This window comes from Leishmania major, chromosome 36, assembly GCF_000002725.2.
Source record: "Leishmania major strain Friedlin complete genome, chromosome 36".
NCBI classification, from domain to species: domain Eukaryota; phylum Euglenozoa; class Kinetoplastea; order Trypanosomatida; family Trypanosomatidae; genus Leishmania; species Leishmania major.
In genome coordinates this window covers 803,860-821,846 of record NC_007287.2, presented here as the reverse complement: position 1 = coordinate 821,846, position 17,987 = coordinate 803,860, and the positions used below count along the sequence as shown (strand labels likewise).

Genomic DNA, 17,987 nt, shown 5'->3' with positions numbered 1-17,987 from the left:
GAGGGGTAATGAGGATGGGTGTGCAGATCGAGTGTTTGTTTTTTTTTGTGTGTGTATGCACATGAAGATCGTGTCTCGATGCTTTTCCTGTTGCGCAGCCTCTCCCCATACATCTACCTCTCCTCCTTCTTACTCTCCCTTAGCTCTCTGTTTGTGTGTTGCTCCATCACCACGTGCGGTGATCTACACGCCCTGTGTACTCCTTGTATGCGTCGGATGAGATGCCCAGCCCGATGCCGTTCGTGGCGTGTGAGTAGGTGTTGCGGAGTTTGTCTGCATCGCGGTAGTTGATCCCCTCGCCACGCAGCATGGCCTCCTCGCACCGATTGCGAAGGATTGCGCTGAACTCACCGTTGGACTCGAGCTTATCGCGGAAGCGAGCCAGCAACGCCTGCTTAATGGCGGCACCATGCTGCCTGTCGGCTTGCGAGAGCGACGCCTGTCGCGGTCGACAGCCCGTTCGACCCTCACGTGTGCTGATGTCCGCCTTCCACTTGTGAACGAGCTGCTCCTGTGTCAGCTGCAGCTCCTCTTCTTTCGCTTGCGCCACTGCAACCGCGTGGGCGGTAGTCCTGGACGAAAGCGACCTCGGTGACGGCGGCGCATTGTGGTACGGGGTGCGTTCCGCGTGACCGCGCGGAAACGTGGCCGCTGCTGCAGGCAAACCCGCTGACTCTACCTGCAGAGCACGAAGGCCAGCTAGCGCGGTGGCGCACTCTGGCTGCCGGGCCAACGCCTCACGGTACGCAGCCTCTGCCTCGGCGAAGTGGCCCCGCTTCCGATGTGCGTCGCCAACGCGGAGGTGGGCCTTGAACCACTGCGGATCTAGCTCCACGGCCTTCTCGGCGTCCTTGAGCGCCAACGAAGGGCCTACCAGCATGGGCGACTGCAAGTAAGCGGCGCTGCGATTGCTGCGGATCTGCGCCGTGTCGCCGCCAGGAACTTCCAGCAGCCGCGAGTAGCACCGGATTGCGGCCAGAAAATACCCTTTACCGTAGCAAGCATTACCCAACGCCTTCCACTCTTGGCGGAGCTGCGAGAGCTGTTCGGCGGCGTCAGCATCGTCGCCAACGCCGTCCCACCTAGTCCCAGCGAGCACGTCAAACTGCGCCTTCAAGTCTCGCGGCAGCGGTGGCTCCTTCGCAGGCTTTTCGGTCATGCTCAAGCGAAAACGAAAGAAATGTTGTGTAGGGGAGGGAGCAGGGGGGTTCCGGTGGGGGAGAGAAAACGAGATTTGATGGGCTTTACCGCCGGACGCAGTCAGTGGGCGTTTCTCTGTATGATCTTACGCGTCAGAAGGAGGCCCAATGTAGAGGACAGTGCCAGGTGAAGGGTGCGCTACGGTGAGCACCGACGCAAAGCTCAAAGAGAAATCACGCTCACACACGAGAAGACATGCATCACCGTCTGGGCGTGTGAGAAAGCACACACACAAACTCACACACGCACACACAAGCAAACACACTGACAGGAGAACGAGAGCGGGCAAAGGGAAAGGGCGAGGGGGTGGGGCGTCGACTGTATTGACTTACCCACAAGAGGAGAAGATGCAAGTTGACGTGTTCTGCTTGCGTGCTCTTGGGCAAAAGCACCGCTGAGCACAGACGCGAAAACAGCGGAGGCGAGGCACGCGGCACGGTGCACGCAGACACGACAGAGAAAGAAGCGAGAAGTTGGGGCGGGGGGGGTGGAGATAGGCAGCGCGGTTTGTGTATGTGTGTTCCCTGTAAAAGCATACGCGGCGTACCACGAGTGCTTGAAGCTCTTGTATGCTAGCTCTTGTGAAACAGAGGGAGGTTGCTGATGTGATCTGCTTTCCCTCTTTTCGATGTTTTTTTCGTTGTTTTTAGCGTTGCCTTAAGAAGTCGCGCATGTGCAGGCAGTCGAGGAAGTCCTTGGCCAACGCCATGATGTGTGCGTAGACACGCACACGCATGCAGAAAATAGAAACCGAGAAAGAAAAGACGTGAAAGGCGAGAAAATGCAAATTGTAGTTGGATCGGCAGGATACAGAGATGAGGGCTTTATGCAGAGTAGCAGAGGGCCAGCAAGGGAGGGAGGGAGACGCGGCTTCCGCTGCCCTACGTCGTGCGCGCAAACACAAGCCCCAAGTGAAGAGACACAAGCACGCGTGCCCTCTGTATTGCCGCCGGCTGCGCAGCATCGAGAAGGGATATGGAGAGAAAGAAGGCGAGGCAAGCGGGAGCTCCAGCTCAAGTCTGCTGCCTCTCTTTGTTTCGCCACACGATTTCTGTCGAGTGTGGGGCGCTCCGACTGCCCGCGGCTCTGCGCTTCCGCATCGCCTCACCTACTCCTGTTTTTTTTTTTGGGGGGGAGGGGGCGTTGTTCCTCTTCTCGGGTGTGGGCTTGAGTGGATGTCGCCGTGTGTGGGTGTGTATGAGCGTAACAGTGAAGCAGGAAGTGTTATAAGGATGCACGCGCACACGATTGAGAACGATAGAGATAGCACAGGAGGCAAAGGTGCGATGATGTGCCGGAGGGGAAAGGGTTGAACCTTGCCCCCTCCTCTTGGCGCTACAAATAGCGCAGTAACGAGGCCCACATGCCTCTCTCTCACGGCAGTGTTAATCGATCACAATCTCGTCTTCGCGCGTGCCGCTGCTTCGCTGCGCCGTGCGCTGTCGCTTGGGCGGTGGAGTGACCGCCTCGTCCCGCACGTGCTGAGCAACAGAAGCCCGACAGTCGTCTTCGGGCACCGCCATCGAGGTCTCCGCTTCAACGCACGCCACGACTGGCTGTGGCTCGGCGCTCACATGAGGGGATGGTGAAGCAGCCGCAGTTTTGGCGGGAGGTGGCCGCGAGGATGTGCACTGGAGTAGGTTTCGCATCTGCTCAGCAAGGCATGTCGCGTCCACGACCGAGCTCGTCGTGCCGCCTACATTGGAGTCGCTGTTGTTCAGGAAGATAAACACTTCACGCGTCGTTTCGCCTGGTACTGCACTTGACGCATCGCCGTCGGTAGGGCTCCTTTCCGAGTGGAGGTACTGCACCATCTTCTCTGCCCACAGCCGCATCGCCAAAGGACCGTAGTCGCCCACGTTGCGCCCGAGCGGCCCGTGTAGGCGGACGTAGAGGAATCCTGCACCGGTGTCGATCACTTGCGAGTACGTCGGGTCATCATGGTGGTGCGCCACCACAAGTGCCCAGCGAAAGGAGCGCAGGAGGGCGAACGTCTCGTCGCGGTACCACGAGCGACTTCGGAACTCCACCGCGACGCGGAGGCGTCGCTGGCTCCGCGGTGCACTCGAGGACGGCGCTGGTGTCGAGGAGGTTCCTGAAGACGAAAAAGCCGTTGGCGACACCGACGTTGCCTCTAGCAGCAGCACCTCCTCTTGGGAAAGAAGCTGATGCAGCCGGGTGAGTCGCTGCACGTTGGCAGCTGAGTACCCAAAGGACGGCGGTAGCTGCACCAGCACAGGGCCCAAAAATGGCTCCAGCAATGGACACCGCTCTTGGAAAAAAACCTGCACGTGAGCCAGCACATCCGCGTCGTCCATCTGCAGTTGCTTGACGTGAGTGAGGAGGTTGTTCGCCTTGATGGTGTACAAGAAACGGTTGGCGTTGACGGCGAGAGGGCACAACGGCGTCGCTCCCGCGGAGGCGACACCAGCGGCAGCGGCGCCTTCAACGGTGTGTGGTGGGGGCGCCGATACCGTTTCGAGTGAATGGATGCGGCCGCCGTCGGCGACATTGCTGTTCCTCACCATGTCCGCCCACGCCTTCCATGTCCCCGCGTCTCCCACCTTATGGTAAGGGTGGCAGTGCTCCAAGCAGTTGAACTTCTTACGGTACTGAGTCAGTAGGCTGCGCATCGACCTGTCCGATTTCCCGACAGTCGGCACGCCGTTCAGCGAGCTGATCCCGATGTGGATGCACGGGTGGCCAGGAACGGTGGCGGTCATGGGGGGTTGGAAGAGATTGCCCCACCCGTAGGTGGTGTTCCGTGACGGCCCGTACGGGGAATGCTGCACAAGTGTGTCGTGTGGCCTACACTCGATCAGCTGCTGAGGCTGCGTGCACTGCGGCGCTGACGACGACGACGCCAACGCCAGCAGGAACGAAGGAACAGCCTGTGCGCCGAGCATCCTCGATGAATGAGCTCTCCAAGGGCGCCGAACTGTACACCGGCGCTGCTCGTGTCACTGTTCGGGGGGAAGGGAGATGCAGATGACAAAAAAAAAATGAACAAGGCGAAGCGGCGCAGCACGCTGGACTGGGTGCTTATGGTTGTGTGCGAGTCTGTTTGGTTGTTCCAGCAGAGGTACACATGAACAAGGGGTGCGATGCGAAAGGGAAAGAAGATGGGAAGGAAGCGTTGACGAAAGCAGCGTGCAGCAGGCAAACACACGTACACATCCACCGCACCGCCATCAAAGAAAGAGGGGAGGTTTCACTACGCTGTGGGTGTGCGGGAGCCCCATCTGTGCCGTCACACGTGTATGTTTGTTCAGTTTTCATCTGCCTTCATGCGTGCGTGTGCGTGTGTGTGCTCACATTTCGATGTGCATGCATGCGACGTGATTAACGTCGGTAGTGGGCACACATACACCTACGCGAAAGAAAAGACGAACACACACTCACACACATATATATAGAGAGAATGCAAGGCCACGACAGTATTCGAAGAAAAAGAGTGAGGGGCAGAGGTCACAGCCACAGAGAAAACCCTTCTCTCGTCCCCTTTCCGCAACCTATGACCCGCATATTTTTTGTTTTATTTTTTCCCTCCGGCGAAACAGCAGCCAGCAACCACAGAATCAAGTCAAAGACACGAAAGGCGAGGAGGAAGGAAGGGAGGGGGGGGGCAGCAAAGTCGAGGGCGATTCAGAGAAAAAAAAGGTGAAGGAAACGTATACATGCAAGAGACAAGAAGCACCGCTGAATAACTCGATCAGATCAAACGCGGAAAACGAGTGGAGTCGTCGCCTACCAGCAGTAGTGTACACCCACCCACATGCACGCAGGCGGGCACGCACACACACTCACACACACACACACATACATACACTCACACAAGGGATAGAGGAGAGGCGAATGGAAGGGCCACACCCAATCGACAAGCAGTCGTCACAAGGCACACGCACAGAAAAGAGATGAGGTAAATTGTTCCTATACCGCGCAGTAGTGCGGGTCAGGATGCGCAATGCGCACCCCTACGAGAATAGCCTTGGTGGCTGTGGCGCGCCCGTGGTCGTCGCGTGCGACTTCTCCTCAGCTTCCGTGTGCGCGTACTGTTTCAGTGTCGGGGCCCCATTCTTATCCAGCAGAAGAACCGCGCCTTTATTGCGCATACCGCAGTAGTTGGGGGCTGAGAACACCGTCAGCAGGCGGTCCTTGTGGTTCCACTGAAAGCCCTCCTGCACGCACTGATGCGCGCGCACGATAAAATATAGATGATTTGTGTTGATGAAGTCTATCGTGGCATCCTCGCCGAAGATGTGCCCTGTGCCACGCGGATTACCGGTGAAGCCAATGGGGGCTCCGTTGAAGACGCAGGCAGACTGGAACTTGCTCAAAGGTGGCTGGCTCTCGTTCGCACGGGAGTCCGACGCCGTCGCGCCGTCGGCGGCTGCGCTGGAGGATGGATCCGACCACGTGAGATCGGCCAGCGCACCATGCTCGATGTTGCGAAACCGGTAAATGGCGATGATGCCGTCGAAGCTGTCGTCAATGAAGGGGGACAGGCCACCGTGCATTGCAGACACGCGCACGACCTGCCGCGTCTTCTTCGGCTTTGCAACGAATGCACTGGCGCTTGGCGGGGACAGCGGTGACGGTTCGGTGGAGGTACTGGCTGCCTTGTTGCTAGTGGTGCGTGCATTGCCGTCAGTGAGCGTAGGCGACTTGCCCGCTACGAGATTCGGAGACTTGAAGGACTCTGCGAAACTCGCGTTTCCAATGCTGCACCGGGTACTCTTCTTTACGGCTTTCGCTTTGGTTGACTTTTTCGCTTTTGATGCCGCTACAGGGTTCTCGGTGCCGTCAGCTGCAAGCATGTCCTCGGTGTTCGACGCGGCAGCGGTAGGAGCGGGCGGCAGAGCCGCTCTGTCGTCGTCCTCTACCTCCTCGTAAAGCGCGGCGCAGAGAGGAAGCGAGCAAAGCGCGTCATTCGCGACAAGCCACAGCGGGTGATCCTTCATGTCCCACCCCATGTCGTCCGGACTCGCTTCGCAGTCCCTGCCGAGATGCCGGCCCATCCCAGCCGCGGTCGGCTCGACGCTGCTGTTCGTATCGATCGTGCTCAGGGCGCCGCTGTCGCCCTTGCAGGTAGAGTTGGCACCTGGGGAGCTGTTGCCGCTTCGATTTGCTGCCGCACCGTCGGTGTTCTCTTCGGACGCCGACCGGGCGCACATATGGAGCGTGATGACCTTGTGGTTCACAATGGGGTAGCTACGGTGGCATTCGTCGAGGAAGCCGTAGAAGCGATTGGTATTCGGGCACTCGTGGTTACCACGCAACAAAAACACGGTGTTTGGCGATAATAGCTTGGCCGTGAAGAGCAGTGCAATCACGGACAGGCTGCTCGGCCCACGGTCGACATAGTCACCCAGGAACAAGTAGTTCGGCGGCTGCGTGGGTCGGTTCTCATCACCTTTCGGCGCCCCACTGAAGGTCTTCGCTGCGCCTGCCGCCTTGCCGCTCTTCTTAGAGGTGGGCGCCTTCGACTTGGCCGCATGGGATTTAGGGGACGCCAGCGCCAGCGCCTCATTCGACACGAGTGGGCCCCCCAGTGTCAGCACGTTTTCCAGCAGATCGCGTATCTGCCCATGCAGATCTCCGACGAGGACGGCCGGCATCGCCACCATCACCACATTTGGTTCGACTCGCAGCAGCTCCTGCACGCGCAGAAAGATCTCGTTGAGCTCTTCGGCACTCGGTAGGTAGTCTTCCTTGTGCAGGAGGCTGTTGTAGATCTTCGGGAGATCGATGTCAGGACAGCGCTCTATCTTCGCAGTCCCGTTCTCCGTGAAACTACCACCAAAGAGGGAGGCTTGACGTGGATCTCCAGAGATGCCGTAATTGCCGTCGGCGGCGGGACGCAGGTTCGGGTTCATGCATTGCAGGCCACTAAAGAGCCCTGTCTCTTGACAGAGCAAGTCACCCTCCAGCTCCTCGCACAGCTCTCCGCAGAAGCGGTAGATGGCGAGGCAGAGGCGCGCGCGCAGGGGTGCCGGCTGCGCCAACAAGTGGTTCAGTATGGGTTCGATCGAAAATGTTGGGTGGAAGTTCTGTGCCTTGATCCTCTCAGCCGACACAGTGGTGTCGACGGCGGCGATCTCGGGAAGGACCTGGCGCAGCTGCGACACAGACTTCTGCTTCACCTCCGTGCTTGTGCAGTTGTCGAGGAACGTCCGAAAGACCTGAAACACTTCGGTCAGCTGCGGGATCGTCACTTCCGATAACTCGCGCGGAAACAGATCCACGCTGCGCGGGGTAGAGACGGGGGCGTCATTGAGCGTGGAGTGATGGAGGGTAAGATGGACCGCACTCGCCCGAAGACTAGGCGAGTTGGTCGCCGGAGGCGCCGACGGCGGCGGTGGCGGCAGCTCCTGCATAGTGTTTTTGGAATAGGATCGTTGCTTCGTCGAGGGTAGCAACGGTGGTGAAGTCTCGGTGGCTGGGCCGGAGGCGTCAGCGGGCGGCGTGTCTAGACCTGGGGGCGTAGACCCGCCCGCTGCATCGTGAGACGTAGTGGATCCTTTACCGTGCTTTGTCGCCGATTCTTTCGAGCCGTTAGAGTTTTCCCTGGCCGTCAACGAGGGAGTCGCCGCGTCGCCCTCGTCTGTGGCACCATCGCGAGTCTTTTTCTTCTTATCCTTCTTCCTCCCAAACAGAAAGAAGCTCGGCATTATGGCGCGTGCTCTGTGGAGGCGGGGAGTGGACTGATCCGACTGTATGGTGAAAACCCCAAACCTTACAAGGATAAGAAAGGGAGAAAGATCCGCCCGGTGTGGTGGTCGGATGTAATGTGCGTATCGGATCCCCTGTGTATGTGCGGAGTTGCGATGCAGCACGCGTGTACAGATTTGCTTCACGCGCCAACGTTAGCAAACCCCACGAGCGACACAAAGCCCCGCCTCACGTGCTAGTGCGACACACCTGGGACACGTCTCCTCAAACAGCGGACCGAGGTCGATATAGTTACGAGTGAGGAAAAAAGCGAAAACTAGGCCACAGCACGAAAAGTTTTGAATGGTGGCTAAGTGACGCGGACAGCAAGGACGCGACAACACACGCACACGGCACACCACAAACACGAGAGAAAAGAGATGGAAAAGCACAGCAGCACAACACGTAAAACGACAAGCAGAAAAGAGAGAATTGGCTAAGAGGGCACGATGAGAGCAGCTGAGCTATCTTGACGCGCCCAGACGGCGCGTTATATGCCTCTAAGGGTCTCCCCACCCCGCGATCTATGGAGTCAACGAGAACAAGGAGAAACAGTTCTCGAGGAGGAACGGCGCCAGATCAACAGCAGTCCCCGACGCACGTGCAAGCGGATGGCAAGCACGTGACCGCAGTGGGCAGACAAGGGTGCCGAAAGGACGTGGTAAACGAGAAAAAGCCGCGAAGAGAGGGTGGCGTGAAGGGACCGCAACCGAAGTGAGAGAATTGGTAGCTGAGTGCAGACAACAGGAGAGGAGAAAAAACAGTAAAAAACAAAAAGCAGCAGCGACGGAGACGGACAACGAAAGAGAAGAGCGATACCGGCACACCTGCGTATCGCACGAGTGTGCGTGTGTGGCTTCGTGTATGTATGCGTGCGTGCGTGTGTGTTTGTGTGTGAGGGGGTGGGCTTGCAGACCAATCTAGGAAGAAGCAGCCGTCTGAATAAGAAATAACAATCGTAAGAGCAAAAAAAAAAGAAGACGGTGGCTGCACCTGCACGCCTTGGCTACGTTCAGATACTTGAATGTGCTCCTGCTTGTGTGCCTGGGTGGGCGTGGCAGCGAAAGTCTGCGGCTTGGGCGATCGAGGAAAGGACTGGGAAGGGAAGAGTTGAAACCACGGGGCCAGAGAGAAAGCGAAGGGGGTGACACAGGAGAATCAAGACGCGGCGTAGTCGCTGGCAGATGATGGCGGTGCGCTCGGGATGCCGAACAAAGCAAAAAAAAAAACGAGAAGGAAGAAGCACGCCTCGTGATGGGTGTCGGTATTTCTCTTGCGGTGGTTGTGGGTGTCGGTGAGTCGATGTGCGCCATGTGAGCGTCATTCGCGTCAACGTCACGCCAAAAAAGAAGGGGGCATACGAGAAGAGGAGGAAGAGATGGACAGGTAGGTTGTAGTGGAGGGGGCACGAGAGTGAAAACAGCCGTGAAGACGTCAGCATGATGGGTCGGCAAATCAAAACAAGCAAAACAGTGCGCAAGCGCAGCGATTCAAGCGGTAAGACTCGCTGCACCATCGTGTCTAATGATTGCCTTAAACGTCTCATGCACTCTCTGTTTTCCATCGCTTTGTTTTCATTGTTGTGTGTTCAATGGCGCGCACGGCTCGTGCGCCTTCCAGTTGCTCGTTTCGTGCACTGTGTGAGAGGGCCAGAGAGGGAGCTACATACGGCCTTCACGCATCGCAGAAGCGGCTGCCAAATTTGAATTGAGGGCGCGAGAATGAAGACGTTTACGCGAGGTAGGACAAATCGCTTGGAGGTGCACCACACCCACGCACATCCGTATATACACGCTTGTAGACATGTACATGCAACTTCTAATGTCAGCTGTCACTTTTCTCGTTTCGTTTTGGGCATCCCTGACGACGCCGGCCACTTCACTGTGATATCATAGTATAGCTTCCACACTGTGTGGGGGAGCCAAGCAGCTTGCAGCATGCCCTCGGGTACAGTTGCGGATTCTTGGTGCCGGCGGACAGGTGTGAGTTGACGCTGAGCTGGAGAAACTTGCGGTCATGATCGCGTTTGTAGCAGCTCGCTACGAAGCGGGCCCATGATTCAACGAAGATCCGCATCCACCTACTGCTTTTTTCGTCCTTTCCTGCATGGCGGTGGTGCTGAGCGTGATCGTGGGCCCAGGCCGCGCTGCGCGCGGTGAAATCGCATCGGGCTGAACGACACCAAACGGTTTTGGTGGAGCCGGCTTCTTTACATAGCCGCAGTGCGACAGAGATACTTCAGCTGTGATTGTCGGCATATGTCAGTCGGCGTGTTCATGTTAGCAGGGCACGCTATCGCACAAAACCCTCTCCGGAATCTGTTCTACCCCTTCTCTTTCAGAGAGAAGCCACATATTGTACGTGAGGCGAGCCGCCGCTAAACATGTAAAGCGTAAAGGGGTTTGGATGAATGCATCATCACACACTAACACACACGTACAGAGAAAGGCAGACGAAGGCACCTCGATTAGGCGTCCGAGCGCGCGCCTGGGTTCCACTGCGCCACCGCTGATAAACGCTTGAGAGGGAGCGATGATGACAGAAATAAACCACAACGAGATGATGACCAAACACCGACCACCGCACGGACATTTATGCGAGTCCAACACTTTAGATGAAGGAAGAGTGAGTTACTGGAGTGTCGCGCAGAGAGCCTGTCTGATGGCGCGTGCTGATCACCACTTGGACTTCTTGGTTGCAGCAGCGGATTTCATCGCTGCCTACTGGGGAAGCGGCTTTGGCCTGGCCTGCCCGCGCAGGAGGCGAGACCGATTCCCGTGGCGATGGGCTCTTTGCAGTTGCGACAGCATCCGCTGCCAGTGCCCCCACAACGGACTTAGCAGTGGCTTAGGATGTGACGTCCACCTCACCGTATTTTCTCCCCGCCTGTTGCGTCAGCCGTCCCCTGTGTTTGTGGCAGCTTTGGTTCATTGTCCCGGGTCGGATGCGCTTCCTCCCGCGTGGCAGCTGGACGAGCTTCACGACCCAAAAAGAGGAACGCAAACAGCGTCAAGGCAAAGCCGCCTTGTAGCATCATCGACGTCTTCGGCGTCGGTGGGAACGACTCGAACCCCTGGCGGATGAGGGCAAAGCTCACAAGCCGCAGCACCCGTGGGAACGTCGTGTAGGCGAGAACAAAGGGCACCATGTAGAAGAACCACGTGTAGAACTGGTAATGGATGGAGCGGGCAAATATGACGCCGACAAGGTTGGCCTCGAAGAAAGTGAGCAGTGTGGCCGCGTATACCGCCTGCTCCTGTGCCTCGTCGTCCATCGTCTCGTCACCGTCGGCAGTTCCGCGGCGCAAGGGCGTGTTCTGCCGACGCGTATCGGAAATTGCCGGATGCAATACCTGCGCCTCCGCATCCGTCAAGTACGTGCGTGCGGCCCAGCGCGTGCGCCACAGCAAAACCCACGTTGCAACTGTCATCGCGAGCAGCGCCTGGCCAAACTCCGGCTTTACAAAAATCTCGGCATTGAGGAATTGATAGTTTACCGACCACCGCTGCAGAAAGACGCGATCAAGCTCAAAGCTTTTCGATAGGTAGGCCCTATAGTCGTAGGCCAGAAAAGGCAAGCCTGCGGCCACTTGCCACGCCGCACAGACAAGCAGGTACCACGCGACTCGCCCGAAAGGAAGTGTTCGGAGCATCACGTAAAGCATGCCTGGTGCGAAGAGGAGCACGTTCATCTTGATGGACACGGCGATAGAGTAGCAGAGGCACCCAATAAACCACTGACGCGAGCGTTTGGCGGCGCCGCTGGGGCGGCCAGCGATGAAGGAGACGGCGGCGAACAAGAACAACATGGCCCAGCAGTCGTTGAAAAGGCGCAGCACGTAGAGGCTGCGAATGCGCTTGGAGACGAAGAGCGGTATCATGGTCTTCCACGTGAGCCCGGAGCGGGTGTAGAGGCGCAAGATTATTGTCAAGGTCACAAGGTAGACGCCGGCGTATATCCACTGAGCCAACTCAATGGCCTCACCCTTCTTGGTGAGATAGTAGAGGACACTGTACACCCACACAAAGCCGCCCGGGTAGACCAGTGGCCCGGTGCCGCCCTTAAGGTTGCGATAGTCCAGCTCGCCAGCAAGAAACCCCTCCACCTCCTCCATGTACGCCTTCCAGTCGATCTCCGTGTAGGGGACTGTGAGGATGACGGTGATGATGACGACCGCCTCTGCGGCCAGCGCCACGTCCATGAACCTCATCTCTCGTGCCGAAGTGTTCCAGCTGAGCTCTGTGTGTCCCACCTGTAGAAAGTCGCTCGTTAGCGGACGCGATGCACGCTAGGGAGCCGGTGCGTGCCCAAAATATAGGAAAGGGTTACATACAACTGAAAGCAAGTACACGCAATGGTTTAACAAGTACACAGGACGTCCTTGCGTACTGGCGCCGAGAAGCAGAAAGACAGCGACTCAGTCGGAGAGTCACCGTAATACGGGTGGCTTGTCAGTGCCTGCTGCTGCTGCTGTTGCTCTTGCTGGCTTTGGCTGCTTAATCAGCGAGAGACTGCACTCGCGCTGGATGGGAAAGACCAGTTTGCTCGCTTGCGCGCTTGGCGCACTGTGTCGTGGAGCGCAGAGAAGACAAAGAACCAGAGCGGCGGCGTCGCTAAGAAAAGGGCGGAGAAAGGGGAGGTGTTTCATCAGAGAACGTGGCCACAGCTGCTTGACATGCGAAGCGAAAGGGAGAGAGGGACCACCATTCCAGTGCATATTATGCCAACAGCGCAAAGGTTGCATGCAGGCAGTTCATGGAGCCTGAAAAGAGAACGGCGAGCGCTTCTTTGTCGGAGGGGGCCACTTTATACTGAAGATATGGGGATGGGGCCACACACACAGCAATGAGAGAAGCTCGGAGGAAGCAGACCCGTACCAGCACCACCGTAAGATGGAAAACGAGATGAGAGAAAAGGGAATCGGCGGCTCTGCCAATGGTGTCGCGCGGCGGCGTGGAGAAAAAGAGAAGGGGGAGGGACGAAAAGAATGTGATGTATGTGCGCTGACGCTCCTGATAGTCGCATGTGCTTTGCAGCATTCCTCCACATTCAGGGAGGGCACGTTTCGCCGCGTCTTCGCCACGCTCGCGGGTCTCATTTATCTTGCAAGCAGACTTCTGGCCAGAACCATGCCTTGCCCCACTAGTAGTGACGGGAGTAGCATCGCTGCGACTCTCGTCGAGCAGAACGTCAGCATCCTTTGGTGCGGGAGAGAACACACGCAGACATGACACTGCTCGCAAGACAAACTGTGATACATTCCTTGCACTGTCACGAGTGCGCTTACACGCATTGGTGGGGGTCCTCTCTTTCTGCGCAGTCCATGTGGACAGTGCCATTCGCTCAAAACCACTGAGCGAACTCCTTTGTCAGCATGCCGGCTTCCTCACAAAACTGGGAACTGGGAAGCCGCGTGGCGACACGCTGACGGCAACGCAGAGGAAGACGCAAGCTGCACTGCCAGCAAGAATAAGCACTACACTGAATGGTGACGAAACAGTGAGAACGCTCCGCACAGGATTGAGCACCGAAGGACGAAAAACTTTTGGCCACACGGGTGGGCGTCGAGAGCATCATGTAGAACGCCGAAATACAACTATCGTGTTGTCGTGCAAAAGGGAGCGAGCAGAGAAGATGCTTGTCTTTGCACATTGCTCACCTGTAGGTCCCCCGTGGCTGAAGAAAAGAAAAAAAGGAGGAGGAGGAGGAGGAGAGGCCGGACGCGATGCCTTCACAGCGCCGCCGCGTCTTCGCTGTTTTTTTTTTTCGGTCGATATGCGAAAGCGAAAACGAAAAAAAAAAGGAACGGGGAAACAAAGGACGAAGGATAACGCCAACTACCAACCAACAGGCAATTCGATATACATACAGATACACATATCTATATATCTATCTATATCTATATATAGATATAGATATAGATATAGATAGATATAGAGGTGTATCTGTATGCATATGTCAGAGGCGTGGAGGGTGCGGGTGCGGGTGCGGGGGGGGGGGAGGGGAGGGTCAGGCGCTTTTGTGCAAACTCTCTTGGCGGGGTGATTGTCCTGGGAGGGCGGCAGGACTTCGCCGCCTTCGCCGGAGATCGACTGCTTGCACAGACGTATAAGCAAACGGACGTGAAGAGGGAACGCTCCAGTCCTATTCATGCGCACACTCATACAGGCTCCGCAAGCAATCCTACCTCACCTCCGCCCCAGCAACGCCCACTTGATTCATGCGAGCACAATTATTCGTGTTCTGCCGTGTCTCATCCTCGCCCACAGTCCATTCACAAGTCTAGCGCCAGGCTCTCACTTCGCACAGCAGTGCTTTTCCGAGCACGCACACATACACCTTTGCCCACGACGATCTTCTCAGAGACGAGGCAAGAGGGAAGCACCACGAGACCAAGACGCAAGAGCAGCCTTTATGATCATCACCCGCCCATCTGTTGCGTGCGCGAACTCGCATGCGAGGGGCGCGCCATTGTTTGGCTTCACCGCAGCACTGGGGTGGCGAGTAAATCCATGTCCTCCTGGGTCGTCGCTGACTGCTGCTGCGCTTGGCGGCGGTGCTGCCAGTGTGTGGCATCCGAGGTGGTTTCGAAGAAACGCCAAAAACGGATTGTGCCATCCTCGCCACCGGCAATGGACGCGTAGCAGCCGGCAAACGGGGACTGCGGAAAGGGAGCGCAAATAAGCAGCGGCCGCGCACGATGGCCAGGGAGGGCGTACATTGGCATCCACTCCGATCTCGGATAACCGATATCGCTGCTGTGGCCGTCGTCCGCGACGACGGTCGAATCCCGCAAACCACCTCGGGCGAGGCAGTCCACTTGGGCAACATCGTCACTGTCGTCGTCGCTTGCGTCGTCGCCGTGCCGAGCAAAGTCGTCTCGGCCGCCTGTGCTGTTTCTCCGCCGGTCGCTGCGCTGGAGAAGAGCGTCGCGGAGGTAATTCTCGCGGAGCCGGGTGCCGCAACGCCACACCACTAGCGCATTCGGTGGCGCGCTGTGTGCAGCAGCTGAGTTGCCGCTGCTTTCACTGGCAAGGGCGCCAGCAAGCCCGGCGGTCGTGTCGAGAGTCGCGCTCAGAGGAGACGCCGGCATCTCCATCTCGCCCCATGAGTCATGCAGGAGAGTGGCGCCGCCAGATGCGCCGATGGCGCTGCTGCTGCTGGTCGCGCTGGGGCGAGTTGACGAGGAGCGGTGCCAGCCAGTGCCGTGCTCATGAAAGCCGCTACCACTGCCACCGCCTGTTGCACCAAGCTCTGCGTGAGCGGCCAGCACTGGGAAAGGCGGTGGTGGTAACGAAGACGAGACGGGCGACAAGGGGACCCCGGCCCCGGTCACTGCGTAGTTGCCCTCAGGGTCGTACAAGGCCTGCGTCACAGGAGCAGCCGTCGCACCAGTGGAAGTCAAAACGGGTTCGGCGCCGGACAAGTCGTACGTCCGCAGCCCCGCCGCGCCAGCGGAGGCCCCCACGAGCAGCACATACGGACTCCCCGGGTGGAAGCACAGTGCTTTCACAGAGCAGTCCTGATCAACGAGGAAGGTGTGCAAGGGGCGCTGCGGCGCGCTTAGGGACCACACCTTTACAATACCACTTCCACTGCCAGTCGCCACCAGCGAGCCTGTCGCGTTCCATGACACACTGCACAGTCGATCGTGCTTCCGGAGAAACGAGGCGGCGCGCTGCAGCTTGCTGAGTCCGCCGCTAACAGCAGACGAATCTGACGCACTCACCGAGGATGAGCGCGGTGCGCCCTCGTCTCGGCTAAGCTCGGCGTCCGTGCCGAAGCGGATGGCGGGCTGCACCTGCCTTGCATCCAGGGTGATCAGTCCGCGGGCGGCAGTGGCTGCAGACCCCAGCCAAGGATGGCGACTGCTGGTGCCCACACAGCTGATGGACGAGACAGAGGATCTGAGGAGACAAAGTGCACGCGCCGCGCGAGACGTCGGCGACGCTGCGCCACCGCAATCCTCACTACCGAGCACGAGTGAGCTCAGGTAGCCTGTCGGCGGCGGTGGCATAGCGAAGGCGACGGTGCGCTGCAGTGTGCCATCCCCGCGTCCTTCGTAGAGCTCCACAGCGCCGTTTGACATGCCCAGGAAGCAGGACGTCTCCTGAAAGCGGGTCATCGCCACCGCAGTCGCGCGCCGCGGGCCCGAGAAGGCAGCAGAGGACCCTGTGCCGGTATTGCTGTCAGCTTCCCCGAGAGCAGGAGGGGTCGAAATGCGTGCCGTCGAAGAAGCCTGCCGCGGGTGACTCGGATGAAACAACACGAGATCCTCCTGCAACGCCAGCGCTATCTGGTTGGTCCCCCAGGATAGACAGCTTGTGTAGAAGTCCTCCTGCAGCCCAGCCGCGCTCAGGACACAGTAGGATGAGGTAAGCCGAGTTGGCAACCACGAGGATGTGCTTTGGCGAGAGCTCGCGGCAGGCACAGTGAGCGACATCATCGTCTCCACGGACGTGGATGGGCGCAAAACGTCTGTGGGCGACTGCGATGCAACAGCGGTGCCCATATCCGTCGGGTTTCTCATAGCCGCCGTCAGACCGGCGGTGGAGCCGGCATGCGATGCGATGCGTCGCGTTTGCCGCGCATGCCGCGAGAGCGATGAGGAGGACGCTGCGTGGGAGCTCGACGGCGATGGCGACGTGCTCGTGGACAGGTAGGCGCCACCTCTAACAGAGCCTCGTCCACGATACGGGCTACTAGATGACATTATCCCCTGTGACTTACGTCTCGTCGTAGCCCGTGCGGTGAGGAAGAGAAGTGAAAGGCTAACAAGAGCTGGCGAGAGAAGCAAGGGCAGTCGAAACAGACTTCTTCAGTCACCCCCAAAGCAATCACCTTCTTCGGCCCCTCACAGGACACCTTCGAACGCGCAGTCCTTTGACTTGTGTCCGCGGTCACGCGTTTGTGTGTGCGTGTGTGTGTGTGTGTGTGTGCGAGGGAGGGTGAGGAGGGAGGGTGAGGAGGGAGGGGAGAAGTGAGGTCAGGGAGACAAGAACAAGAGCCAAGCAACAAAACGATCAAGACAGCAAAAGAATACAGCGCCACAGTCTATGTAAGATGAGTGTATTGTATGCGTGATGATGCCACGAGATCAGGGAGAAGTGAAGGAGGAAAAGAGACAGCGAGAACGCGAAAGAGGGAAGTAGTGGTGGCAGATAGGATTATAAACACCCAAACAAAACAGCAACAACGAAAAAGAAGCGGCGCGCAGAGAAGCGCAGTAACGTGACAACCGCAACAGCACAAGTGCAGAATTTTTATGTGATGTTTCCGCTTCATTCGAATCGGAATGTGTGAATGTGCTTGAGAGAAAGACAGGCAGATAGACAGAGATGGTCGCTTATCTTCTCCCTTCGCATGTGCTCGCCTCAGCTTTCGGAAAGGATACGAGTTAGTGGGCAAGGTCGAGAAGCGCAAGGTTGGAGAAGAAGGGGGGCGGGTAGAGAGGGCTCCAGGCGCAATAGCGAACACGAACAGGGGAAAACAGTACGTCGAAGGGGATCCGCTGCTCCTTCGAGCAAGCCTCCCACTTGAGGTGCAGCGGCGCAGCGGCCAATATGTTTTTCTCTGCTTGTTCCTTTGGTAGGCCGTTGCTCTCTTGCATGCGCCATCCAAAGGGTTGGGAGGCGTTGCATGCGTCCGGCAATGCGACCGAAAAGAATGCCGCGTAGTGATGCGGGGGAGTGTGGGGACAGGAGTGAGAGGGTCCACATGAAAAGAGAGTAGAAGGTGCAAAGCAGTTGAATGGGTCGTGGTTTCGCTGAAGTGCGAGCACACAGGGAAGCTTCGCTGAGTTTCAATGAGGGCACGAAAACGCTTGTGTATGCAGTGCATGGCAACCAGAAGGCTTGCTTCCGTGGCGCCAGCTGCGGTCAAGAGGGGAAAAAGCCTCGCTGGGCATCAAAGTGGTTCGAAATCACACACGCACACACACATACAGGTACACACTGGCTGCAGTTGCAGCCGCCTTGTTGGCCTGCAGATGTGTGTTGCCCGAAAGTCATTTGTGGCACAAGACAGAAGAGAAACATGAAGGTCTTCTCTCGGCTTCGCCCTTCCTTCACGGTGTG

The 17,987-nt window shown here is 57.9% G+C and overlaps 5 protein-coding genes across 5 annotated transcripts; all 5 read right to left on the bottom strand.

The window, feature by feature from the left end:
• Window positions 1-166: 166 nt before the first annotated feature.
• Window positions 167-1,159, bottom strand: LMJF_36_2070 (conserved hypothetical protein; the record flags this gene model as incomplete). The annotated part of the gene is made up of 1 exon (XM_001686731.1): window positions 167-1,159. One exon carries the CDS (start codon window positions 1,157-1,159, stop codon window positions 167-169), a length of 993 nt encoding a protein of 330 aa, XP_001686783.1.
• A 1,426-nt stretch (window positions 1,160-2,585) lies between these two features.
• Window positions 2,586-4,106, bottom strand: LMJF_36_2060 (conserved hypothetical protein; the record flags this gene model as incomplete). Its single annotated transcript, XM_001686730.1, has 1 exon — window positions 2,586-4,106. One exon carries the CDS (start codon window positions 4,104-4,106, stop codon window positions 2,586-2,588), a length of 1,521 nt encoding a protein of 506 aa, XP_001686782.1.
• Window positions 4,107-5,174: 1,068 nt separating this feature from the next.
• Window positions 5,175-7,871, bottom strand: LMJF_36_2050 (putative serine/threonine protein phosphatase; the record flags this gene model as incomplete). Its single annotated transcript, XM_001686729.1, has 1 exon — window positions 5,175-7,871. One exon carries the CDS (start codon window positions 7,869-7,871, stop codon window positions 5,175-5,177), a length of 2,697 nt encoding a protein of 898 aa, XP_001686781.1.
• Window positions 7,872-10,777: 2,906 nt separating this feature from the next.
• Window positions 10,778-12,121, bottom strand: ALG3 (putative dolichyl-P-Man:GDP-Man5GlcNAc2-PP-dolichyl alpha-1,3-mannosyltransferase; the record flags this gene model as incomplete). Its single annotated transcript, XM_001686728.1, has 1 exon — window positions 10,778-12,121. The coding sequence occupies one exon, from the start codon at window positions 12,119-12,121 to the stop codon at window positions 10,778-10,780; it is 1,344 nt and encodes a 447-aa protein (XP_001686780.1).
• A 2,271-nt stretch (window positions 12,122-14,392) lies between these two features.
• Window positions 14,393-16,441, bottom strand: LMJF_36_2035 (conserved hypothetical protein; the record flags this gene model as incomplete). The annotated part of the gene is made up of 1 exon (XM_001686727.1): window positions 14,393-16,441. One exon carries the CDS (start codon window positions 16,439-16,441, stop codon window positions 14,393-14,395), a length of 2,049 nt encoding a protein of 682 aa, XP_001686779.1.
• Between the last annotated feature and the right edge of the window lie 1,546 nt (window positions 16,442-17,987).